We start from the raw sequence: 12,606 nt of genomic DNA, 5'->3' as shown, positions 1-12,606 counted from the left end.
GGAGAGACTTGTCACTCACTGCACACACACAGCAGAACAAACAGGACGGCTTGCTTGCTCTTTCATCAACAATGGAGGTTGCGTGCATTCTGAAGGAGTGTATGTGTATGTGTATGTGTGTGTGTGTGTGTGTGTGTGTGTGTGTGTGTGTGATTGACAAGCTGTTTTTGTCAGCAGCCACCCGTTCGTAACATGACTTTCATGGCGCTGTCAGTCATTTTACACTGATTAAATCAGTCCCACTAGACTCGAGAACATTGCTACGTTCTGCGGTCAAAGCCGCCATTGTGTTAAGATTATAACACACACACACACACACACACACATATATATATATATATATATATATATCTCACTGCACTGTGTGATTGCTCTAGTGTGTTTAGGTTTTACTGATTACCTGAACAGGTAGAGCTACAGAGAGAATAACCTGGGTGGAGTATGAGCTCATATCAGCGAGTTATCGTCGTTGACGTTTGAAAAGAAAAAAGAGAAGACGGCTTGCTGTTTTGTTGACCATCAGTGAATTTTTACATGCCTCGGGAGATGCAGGCACAAAGATTGCTGTTGCTTTTGGATACACTCGCTGACAGCTGATGCAGACTTTGTATGCTGCTCACTTGGTCACAGGACTGAAAAATCGTTAGATTGGCCGCTGCATAAGCTGGTTTAAGTTGTCCATTCTTACTGACATTAAAACAAAAATGTCTTCTTTATAAATCGTTATGCAAATGCAGATGGGCCCATTTGTTTTTACACGGGACAGTGTGGGAGTTTTAAAAGGGCAATTTGCTGCTAAATCTTTGAATGTGTCTCCAGCTGTAAGTGTGACAATTTGTCTTCCTGGCAAGTGATGCATGAAAACAAGAGAGGCCAAGAAAAATATTAATGAAATCTGTAATTAGACGTCAGAGTGTGGGAGGTGTTGATGAAGGCTATCACATTTCATTTAATGAAAATCCTGCACGCAGTACTTGTATAATGTATATATGTATGATCACACTCTTCTGTACTTTTTGTTTGTAATCCTTCTTTTAAGTTATGATCCTTAAACCTTCAGTAACTGATTTATTTGGCCACTTTGAAAAACATATATCATGACATATCATCTCCTTTTATGTTGTTACACGTCCAGCAGTTACAGAACAACATTATCATTCATTTGGAGTCGTGTTTCTGGTCACCTGATGAATGTAACTCTCTGTTAGCTCTGTTTTTGGCCTCTACCAACTCCTCAGGGAATATCTGGCACTTTAGCTGCTAAATGCTCCACTATGTTAGTCTGTTTAAACAATAAGATGAAACTCGCTATATAGCGCCGTAAAGTCTAGTATGATAATTCTCTGTAGGTTCATCACTACGAGCGACCCCTTTCACATTGTCACACTGTTTTTTTTTTTAACATATCGATTATAGCCCCTTTAAGGACAAAGACAAGAGTGTTGCAGTAAGCTACACCTTTGTGTGGATTTCTATGTCTAAATCTAAAAATGTGGTATAATATCTTTGTGATGAAAATTTCTATAATCTCCCTGAATTTAAGGTTGTTGTTTTTGCCACCCACCTGACCCAGAAAGAGTTCATTGTTAATCAGCTTTTTTCTGCCTTTCAGGATCTGATCTGAGACCAGTTTTGTTCTCTGTGTCCTTTAAAGCTAAAGTGAGGTTTATTGGGTCATGTGACCTCACTAGCACCCCAGATCAGCAGTGCTGGTTCTGAGCAGCTTTACAAACACGACCCCAGCTGTTTTCACTATGATCCCGCCTGATGACTGCGTGACCTCCCCTACTACAGGGTTACCCAGGGATATTTACAGGGGCGGGGTGCAGTCACAGATTCACACACAAACCCACACATAACAATGCTGCTGTGGCCTACAGAGGCTGAAGTGAAGCTGTTTGATTCCATCTGGGCAGGGACGCACCAATATCTTGATTGGATTGCTGGTAGTAAAAAACAAAACAAAACACAACAACCGGAGGAGGTTGTAGAGACGAACGTAGTTTGACTCACAGACAGCCAGATCTTTTCTTCTGTTTGTCGTCTCTCTGAGATCAACGCTCAGGTACAAAGACCTGCTTAAAAGGCAACGACACGCTTAAAGTCATTCTCTTTTCCTGTCCAACACGTCTCCTTACACACCCTCATCCTTTTCTTGTTCCTCTCCTCGGATCCTTTGGAGTAGCTTTTTAAGTCTCATTCAATCTTTTCGGCTGTGTGTTCTCATCCCCATAAATTAGGGAGGAATTCCTGGGAGCAGGAATCCTCAGTCAGCATGTTAAATCAGATCGATGAATGATTTCCTATGTGTGACCTCATAACCAGATGAACTGTCATCCAACTTTAATTTGACAAATGAGCACAAATTATACATAACCTATTTTCACATGTATCTGGCTGGTCGTACACAGAGGCTGTCAGAGGAGCTGCTGACTTCTGAAGGCAATCAAATGTATTATAGTAATAACTCAGTGGCATTTATGAAAAGGAAAGCCTGCACACTGATAGAGCCTGTTAGCTCCCAAGATGTCAAATGGCAGGCTTTGTCAAAGTAATGTCAATCTATTTTTTAAAGTGCATATTCATTTTACATTTTGTATTTAATCATCTACATTATGTACTACGCCCTTGTTCAGTTAAAACCCCAGTTCAGTATATAAATTACAACAAACTTTTGCTGCCAATTGTTTGGTCCATGAAATGTCAGAAAATAGTGAAAAATATACATCAAAACATCCCTGATCCCAAAGTGACGTCTTCAAATTGCTCATTTTGCAATTGCAGTCCAAAGACTCAAAAATATTCAGCTTACTGTCACGTAAAAGAGATAAATGCAGCAAATCCTCACAATAGAGCCAGTAGCTGGAACCAGAGAACGTTTGGCATTTGTGCTAGAATAATGAATTTTCTGTCAATCCACTGATTGATTAATCAGCTAATCGTTACAGCCCTATTATTAATAATGGGTTGGGAACCATGTAAAGTTCAGTTATGCAAATTGGGTTACTTGATATGGAAGAAAGCAGGCTGACAAGAAAGATATTCGTATGGGATAAACACATGATTGGCTCTTGGTAAAGAGATGTGTGGACATTGTTCTGTAACTATGGGTTTCTTAATAATGAACAGCGCAACACTTGTTTGTTCAGAGTTTACTCAGCATAAGGAGCAATGAGCTGATGAAATGTGAACTAAATCAAAACTGCTTACATTGAGGATGATAAATATACACTTTATCTAAAAGGCAAAGATTCTTATGTGCCCAGCTGAGATCTGGTATTTTACCACTGACTGTTGAAACTGGAAAAAAGGGGATTTGTTCAATTTGCTGTTTGACTGATTCAGAAAATTAGTTCCATTCTGTTTTCTATTTCCCTTTTTACTGAGAACCGGGCAATGCTTTGTTTAGTGAGATAAAAACAGCTTTTGTAAACATGGAAGATGCACAAAGATTCAGTTTGCTGTTCACATATGAAATATTTACATTAGTTGGGTAGTTGGAGGAAGCCTAGCAGATGAGAAAAAAGCTCTTTATCAGGATAAAATGTAGGTATGTAGCAGTTCTTTTCAGTGCACAGTTTATCTGAAATGTGTTACCTCAAATATGTTATTTGAAAGAATAATATCAGTACTTAATAACATGGTAATCTCCTTTTCTTTTGTATTACTGGAAGATGTATGTTTTGTAAAATAGTGCCATCTAGTAATCCCATTTGGGATGGGCCTTATGTTTGGCATGACACAGAAATAAAAACGAAACAAAACTAAACTAAACTAAACTAATAAAGTAGATTTTCAATTAAAGTTTTGAAAAAAAATCAATTTAATAACAACTACTGTATGTACTGGAAATGAGTTTCCAGCTAAATTGAGCACACACCTTGTAAAAATGTTAAAATAAAAATGTTTTGTATTCATAAATTTGTAGGAAACAGACAGAAATAGAAGGATCTAACTGAAACAAGCGAAGTGTTAATATCTTTTATATTTAAAGTAATGAAAAACAAGCATCTTGTGCCTTCAATAGTCGCTGTTGCTTTTATGTATTTCCTACTCTATACTGTATACTGTGTAATCCAGCAGTACTGCAGTGCTGCCTGTTGGTTGGACCAGTGGTTTTCAGTCCTGCTCCTCAGGACTCTGAACCCTGCTGGTTCTTATTTGAGTGGTGTAGATAGAGATTGAGTTACACCTCTGATGCTAGGGGAATGTAAATAACCACCAGACCAACCAGTGTTGTGGATTATTTGTGATGGTGAAAGTTTTTCTTTTTTATGCTGCTAAAATTTTTATATTAACAATGGATCGAATTACTATGTGTATGTGAAAAGTGTTGCTTGTGGTGACAAACCCACAGAGAATTATCACCTAACTCTGCAGTTCCCCTCAGATCTACTGAGCCTTTTAGCGTCTTTCAGCTCATTGTTTTAGTTTAAGTGTCATTGTCAGAGGCAGCAGACAGCTGCTTTCAGCAAAAAAGCTCTAAAATCCCACTTTACGCTACCTGCACAACACCAAATGAGAGACAGACACAGTTAGCAACCAGCTGGTGAACACAGAGGCATTTAGCAGCTAAAGAAACAGACAGCTGCCTTATTTTGAGTTGGTGGAGAACAAAAACAGAGCTAAAAGAAATATTGTGAATATTGGACTGGCGTTCGCCGTATCAATTTAAAAGGTGATAATGTCAATGTTGTGTTTACAACTTGTTTCTGCTGTCCCCAGATGGTCCAACAATCTGTTATTTCAGTTTTGAAAAATAAGGATATAATATGTATGATCAAGAGTGTATGATTAATTCAATATCACTGGAATTAGAGATAATTACATCCTTTGAAATGGTATTATTTTGTAGGTCTTTGAAAAGCTATATTTTATGTTTATAACCAGATCCATGTCGTTTTCTTATTTTAGAACCACTTTTCATTTGTGTTTTGTGCCTGCAGGTGTGTCTAATTCAAATCAACTAAATATCCAAACAAAAAAGAGGAGTTGATTTAACATTAATCATTTCTGGTTATATCGCTGCCTCGTCCACTTTGAACTCATGCTGTACCAATAGAGCTGTCACAGGGTTGGATCCCCCCTTGCTTTTTATATGGATTTCATTCGCTGTTCTATTCACAAGTTAAGACTAGAATCAAACATGTCAAAAAAATTTCTACAGCTGCCTTCCACGCTGAAACTTCACCAAAGACCAACTCTCCCGCAGCTCAGTCTTTGGGGATGAAAAATGAAACAGCAATCATAGTGATAACAGGTCTGAAGAATAACATAGTGGGGAAGGCGGGGAGAAAAGAAAAGTTTTGACAGCTATTCCACAGAGAATATCAAATCTAAAAAAAATACTGTGATTGGAGACAGAACGATGGAGAGACAGAGAGAAAGAGAGAGTAGCTGGCTGAGTTTGACGAGCTAAAACTGTCCTTTCTGAAAACTACTTTTTTGTACTTCTTCATGTGTCATTCAACCTCTCGTTCATTCACTCACTCAAATGTAAAAATGACAACTTGAAAAGCTCCAAAGTGCTTTTAAAAACCCCCCCAAACATATATATCAAGTCCTGCTGACTTCAGAAACATCCAGCATCACATTGTGTGGCAGCAGTCAATTCACCACACAGAAATAAATTGTGGAGCTCTATTGCAGATCAGAAGTGACTCCATGTCAGTCATGGAGATACTGAAAGGTCACAGTGACTCAAGACGTGCATAAAATACACACGACTAATTGAATATCTGTAAATAGATTCTCCCAGGAAATTGCAGCCGTGCTTGTGTATGTGCAGGGATCATTTACCGTCCTGTTACTGATGTAGAAGTCCCTGCCAGTCTTATTGACATATTAAAAGGTCACAGTAAGTGAAGGGGTTTAAATTAAAACAAGTCTACAGCCATGATGTGAGGCGGTTATCCTCATGTTAAAGAAAACCAAATTTCAAGATAGATAAATGTTGAGATTAAAAGTCAGGGGAAAGTTATTAAAGTTCATGGTAACACTTTATAAAACAGCCTGCAATCAGGTACCAATTAAATACTTGCTGGTTCCTACTAGTGCTTAAATGTAGGTATAGCGGAAGAGACAATGGGGAACAATTGGACATTTTAGACAAAAGGAGAAATAAATGATAATCTAAGTATTTTTCTAAATATTGGGCACCCACTGGTTACAGTACTGGGAAACAAAGCTGAAGTGTGGTGTTTTAAATGGCGTCAACAACGCTGATATTCTGTGAGAGTAATTAAGGTATAACTTGTTTCTCAGTTACAATATGAATCTAAAACTGCGGCGAAATCTCTTGAAATTCGTCAAAACGGGCACTCGTCAATGCTGGGGTACGGCAATGTAGTTTTGGGGTGTCATGCTACAGAAGTTTGAAGAAAAAGGGGTACAAATCTTGGAACAATGAAATACTTGTCAATGGAGTACAGCTCAGCTACATATTTATAGGGGATTTAACTGGTTAAACGCTCTCCCACTGCACAGGCGATTTAGCCTACCAGCTTATGTTCTTTGGATTGACTCCAGTGAATGGTGCTGTTCCTTATAGAAATGAATCAAGTGCAGTGCTTTTGCCCTTTAATCTTGGCAGTTATTAGGTAAGCTTGCCCCAACAGAAAATCAGGTGTCCATTTGGCAAAAACAATATAAGTAGTTGTGCAAGTACACATTTAAGTACCAGTAGGAACTGGCATGAAATTACACTGTAAATTGTGGGCTGTATCATAAAGTGTTACTCAATTCACCCTGTGAGGAACATGAATGTCTGTACAACATTTCAGGGAGTTTGGTTCTTGGAGAATCTTCTTGGAATCATGAATGTCTGAATTTTATGGTAATCCACCCAACAGTTGTCAAGATATTTCACTTAAAACCCAAAATGTCAACCTCTTGCTGATGGAAAAGTCAGGGGATCACCAATGTGGCTTAAAATTTAACTTCCTGTGACAACTTGAACACACATGACTAGATTCTCATGACAAATCACAAATGAAAAATGAGGTGCTACCTCTGTGGAATGATAACTAAACAAGTTGTAATTATATTTCCATTCATCCTGTTCATGGCTGCATCATTTACAGGATATTTTTTACATTAAACTTTGTTAAACAAGATTTAATTGTTCATAAATGAGTATTCAGAGCTGTCTAATCAGAGAAGGTCGCACTTTGTTCCGTAGATTTCTACGAGCTGCTGATAGCTAAAGGGCTGTTGAAATGAGGCAACGTTGATTGATGGCCACTTCATTAGGTAATATGAAATAAAGGAGTAAGAGGTACAGGAGGGGAGAGAGTAATGAAGCAACATAAAGCGCCGCGGTGTTTGAGGCTACAGGCCCCTGAGCACGTTGTTGTGAAATGAGTCAGAGAATGAGAAAGTTGAGGCAAAATTGAGACATTAGTTATGACTATGACAAGCCTGACGTGTGGTGTTGCTGCACCGAACGCCGCGAGGCCTCAGGGGTCCAATCAAATGCACCGTGTTCAGTACACCTACTGCGGCCTTCAACTCTTAGATAAGAGCTTCCTAGAGCCAACTGGCAGCTTTGTTATTCAGATAGTGGAGCCAGTTTGTGTGCACAGCAGTTTTTGGCTTTGTCTCAAAGTGGCGGCGAGCCGCTCAGAAGCAGCACAATTAGCCACAAGGACACTGAGACATTGTTCTCTTTCTCTCCATCCACCTCTCCTCTGCCTTGTCACTTGTGCACCTGTCTCTGTATCTGCCCCGTCCTCTGGTGCGCATTATTATACAGCGAATGCACAAAGCAGTAGGGACATGTTCTCTTTTTAGTAGGTGCAGTGATGAGGTGAAACCTGGTAAAAGCAAATCTTTTGTTCAGTTAAGTCAGTTCCACAAAGGAAGACATGACGCTCGAGCTGAGAAGACAAGTTAATTAAGGTTTTTATAGACATATAGTATCCACCTGACGTCTCGGACTGATGCAGAATTAAAGGATGATTCCAGTTTATTAAAACTTGGGTCTTATTTTCCTAGTTTTGACCATTATTCCTTATTTTGGTAATGAGAACGTGGTACTGATTAAATTATTTACCGAGAAAGAGAGAAAACCTAAACTCTCTGTTGTAAACATCGATTGCAGTTTACAGATCCACTTCCTGGGTCAACTTTGACTCAAGGAATGGACCATAGTTGTGCAAATAAGGGATTATTACAGACAGTTCAGGAGCGCCCACTTTTGGTTTTATTATGTTTGGATAATCTGACGTGTAGTGACACCGCTGTGTTCCCAGATCTCAGCAAATTACTTGGATGAGTACACAGTTATCATAACTGATAGAAATGTTTTGTTACTGTCTGTCATCCAGAGTGACACATAGAAGTGTGGAAACTTCTTGTTGATCCATCCCATCCTTTTCTCCTGACTGACAGGAGTCATAATTCCTACCGCTGTGAGAGGGCTTTGTCACTTGTACATAAACAAATGTTTTTTGGTATCTGTTAAAACAGCTGATGCTGTCTCAAAATACGTTTTGTTAGAAAAACAGAATTATCCTTTAATGGAGGGACTGGAGGTTGACACCTTGCTCGAGGTACTCCCAACTGTAGTTGCTAAATTAACAGAGAAATCCTGTCCACTTTCCCCACCCACATTTTTTGAATCAGTACCTTCCACAACACAACGGAAAGTTGAAACGTAGACAAATCAAGTTTCACTGTCCCTCTCAACCCTCTAAACCTGTTTGCTTGAGGAGAGTTGGACTGACAGGACTGAGACAGAGCTGTACTGCCCTGGCTCTTTTCTTCCATCTAGCTGCCGGTGCGAAGCACAGGGTTTTCTCTTCGGATTGGGGGTCTTGGATTCTGGAGGCCAGACATTATTAGCGTACAGTAGAGCTGTAACAGATGCCTGGCACCAGGGTTTCCTGTAAGACGGTTTCTGTGTTGGGAGTTTGGTGTAATTTATGTTCTGAAGTGAGTCCATGAATTCACTGCTGTTACAATATACTTCAGTCATACTTTTCTGTATACTGACAGTTGTGCTATTATATGATATTATTATATGTTATCTGTGTATTCTTTTATGTTTTCAGTAGCCGCCTATGCTTTCATCCATCCCTCTGTCCTTACTTACACCTTTGTGTATTGAGCTGTGCACTCATCTCAACCTTTCTTTTTAAAATTACTTTTTTTATAGCATTTCTGTTTTATCAGAATATATACACTGCGGAAAGATGTCTGACCTCCTGATGTGCTTTCAGTGTCATTCTTTTGTTCCCATGTGGCCGAGGATCTTTTTGGCTGCATATCAAGTTTTTTAGAATCAGGTTTATCGCCAAGTAAGTTTTCACATACTCTGAGTTTTTCTTGGTATATTGGTGCATAACAATAAACAGAGAAAATAAGTAAAAAGCAAGTACTGCAAGAGTCAAGAAGCATAAATATATAATAGAACATTTTACAATAAGAAATGTGAAGATATTATACAAAATATGTGAATATATATGTTTTTAGAGAGCTGCTTTTTAGAGCTGTACAGTTTGTACAGGAATGTGATATTGACATGGGAATGTGCAAAAGTTCACAGTATAAAGAAAATAAGAATATGTGCAATATTTTGCGTTAATGTGACGCATTGAGTCAGGTGTAGGGGCTATGTGTTAATGTAACGTGTCTATGGGGGGAATAAGAATCCATGTTGATGAGGCAAGCTGCAGACGGGAAGACACTGTTCTTATAGGGTGAGGTTTTGGTCCTGATGGACCGCAGCCTCCTGCCTGAGGGGAGTGTCTCGAGAAATTTGTGTCCGGGGTGGGAGGGGTCAGCCACAGTCTTACCTGCATGGCTCAGAGTCCTGGAGGGGTGGCAGATTGCAGCCAATCAGCTTCTCAGCAGAGCGAATGACACGCTGCAGTCTGTCCTTGTCCTTGGCAGTGGCAGCAGCGTACCAGATGGTGATGGAGGAGGTGAAGATGGACTCGATGATGGCGGTGTAGAAGTGCACCATCATTGACTTTGGCAGGGTGAACTTGCCGCAGGAAGTACATCCTCTTGGTGATGGAGCTGGTGTTCAGCTCCCACGTGAGGTCCTGGGTTATTATGGTTCCCAGGAAGCAGGAGGACTCCATAGTGTTGACTGGGGTGTGACACAGGGTGATGGGGGCGGGTGGGACTGGGTTCTTCCTGAAATCCACAACCATTTCCACTGTTACTGAGCTCTGAGTGATTCAGTCCGCACCAAGTCACTAGATGGTCAATCCCCCACCTGTAGACAGATTCATCCCCTCCAGAGATGAGCCCAGTGACGGTGGTATCATCCGCAAACTTCAGGAGCTTGACAGACCGGAGACTTGAGATGCAGTTGTACAGGGAGAAGAGTGTGGTGATTTGTCACTTGACCATTCCCTCCTATAATGACAGCCATCCACCCTTCCCTGCCTTTAGCATCCCTGAGTATTTAGCTGCTTTAACAGTTTCTCCTTCCTCCAGGTGGTGGTGAAAACTCGCACGGAGTACCAGACAGAGAAGAAGAGGCTGAAGGTTCCCAAGGTGGAGGAGTTCACCATCAGCTTTACTGACGGGGTGTCTGAGAGACTTAAGGTAAGAATTAGTGAATTTGTGAACTTGTGTTGAATGAAAACTAGTGATGTAATGATCCGATACGCTGTGGCCATGACGTAAATACAGTTTCTTTGTCAATGTCATTATAAGAATTCTGTGTTTCCGTTATCAGTTGCATTCATTCGGATCAGTACCCGCTCTCGGCTGATACCTTGAGTTTAGTATCGGCAGAGAAAAAGTTGACAACATGCTGTACTTGATCTGTGATTCAACAGTATAATGGTTGTCCAAGTAGAACATTTCCTGTGTGTGGGTTGAGGTAATATTTGGCTCTAATTAGAAGCAGGATATTTATTCACCTGACATTTCCCCCTAGGCTTCCCAAAATTAAATCAGTGTGACCAGGTTGAACTGCCAGTATGGTTTAGAAACTCACCTGTAATTGACTCAGACAGTTTGCTACGTAAATACTCAGGAGGTAGAGATGCAAGCAGAGCTTCCTTCTCTCACACACACGTATGCAAGTAGATTTACTCAAGCACTGTACTTTTGTGTAAAATGTTGTGATATTTGTACTCCATTTTATGTTACTTCTATCCCACCACATTTCAGAGGGAAAAAAAACAAAAACTTTCTACTCCCCTACATTGATTTGACGGACATAGGTACTAGTCACTTTACAGATTAAGATTTTTCACAACAAAATAATGGTAATCTTAAACTGTGCAGGACATGCAACTGTTCTTGGGAATTGCGGGGTCGTATACCGCCAGAACTCCAGTCATTACTGACCAGTCATTCAGTGTGTTGTCTAGTATTTTCACTCAATCGTTAGGTTCATGCACCTTCCTGACTGTCAAAGACTAAACAACTCTGTGCAAGTTAGTGGAAACATTCTTAATGTCCGGTTTGTTCAGTCAGTGTAGGTTTCAGCTGGTCTTAAGGTTTGTCCAAAGCTTAAAATAGATAAACCAGCCACAGCAGTAAAATGCTCCTTACACATTGTTGCATCAGTATTAAAAGTCTAATAATGTCATTTATAATATATCAGTCACATTTTACTGCAGAACGAGCACTTTTACTTTTGTAAAGAGTATATTTAGCTGATGATACTTCTGCACTTTTACTTAAGTAGGATGTTGAATGCAGGACTTTTACTTTGAGTATTTTTATATTGTTGTATTGCTACTTTTCCTTAAGTAAAGTAGCTGAGTACTGAGTAAGAGTGGGACAGGTGACTTCAGCTGTGTGTGTGAATCACTGAGCCACCTTTCCGAAAACATCTACATCACCCAGGCGCTCTCTGTTCCATTCCTGTCGTTAGGGGAGACCAAAGAGAACTCATGTTGTCATGGCAGCAAAGAAAACCTCCCTCCATGGCAACCCTGACAGAGAGCAAGAGAGAGAGAGAGAGGAGACAAAGTGCTCAAGCAGAGGTGTGCAAATATCTAAGTGTAGGTGTGTGTGTGTATAGATGTGAGGTGTAACACTGGCCTGAAAGGTCCTTCGAGGCTGAGGAGAACAGAATTAGATATCAGACACCAAAAGAGGCTGTGAAATCTGTCTGGATGAGACACAGTTACAGTCACACACACCCACACACACACACACACACACACACACACACACACTCATACTGCATTCACACACTGCCACACTGAAGCTGTGTCAGAGCACGCTGTCAAGGTTAAGTAGACAACTGCATCACTTGGGTCTCTCCAGCACTCCCAAGCGATGCAACAAGCTTGGTGTCTTGGAAATGGCGGCATCGGTGGACAAGCATGTTTGGAATCCTCTGTGTTTTGTCCATGAAGTCCCGGGGTCCATTATTGATTTCAAATAGACCCGTAGAGAGGGGAGGAAGTCCTCCAGGCTTTTATGAGCTATACATGACATCATACAGGTTAGGATAGGAGTGGGCGATATGAATAAAATCTTCTGCCACAGTCTATGTAATATACTTTTTTGTTAAATCACAATATCGATATATACGGATATGGTACATTCTCTGGAAATTCAATTGTGAAACGTTTTATATGTGCAATAATCACATGGGAATGCCTGTTTTGGACTAATCTAATGAAC

At 40.2% G+C, this 12,606-nt stretch overlaps 1 protein-coding gene across 1 annotated transcript in view; it reads left to right on the top strand.

The window, feature by feature from the left end:
* The window catches only part of nsg2 (neuronal vesicle trafficking associated 2), a 35,660-nt gene that overhangs the window by 1,577 nt on the left and 21,477 nt on the right, over positions 1–12,606 (top strand). The window contains exon 2 of the mRNA XM_070917923.1: positions 10,450–10,560. Within this exon, the coding sequence (XP_070774024.1) occupies positions 10,450–10,560 (111 nt within the window). The remainder of the gene's footprint in view (positions 1–10,449; positions 10,561–12,606) is intronic.

The sequence above is a fragment of the Enoplosus armatus genome, chromosome 13 (assembly GCF_043641665.1).
Source record: "Enoplosus armatus isolate fEnoArm2 chromosome 13, fEnoArm2.hap1, whole genome shotgun sequence".
NCBI classification, from domain to species: Eukaryota; Metazoa; Chordata; class Actinopteri; order Centrarchiformes; family Enoplosidae; genus Enoplosus; species Enoplosus armatus.
Note: the sequence above shows the minus strand (reverse complement) of the source record. Positions and strands in the feature narration are given on the sequence as shown.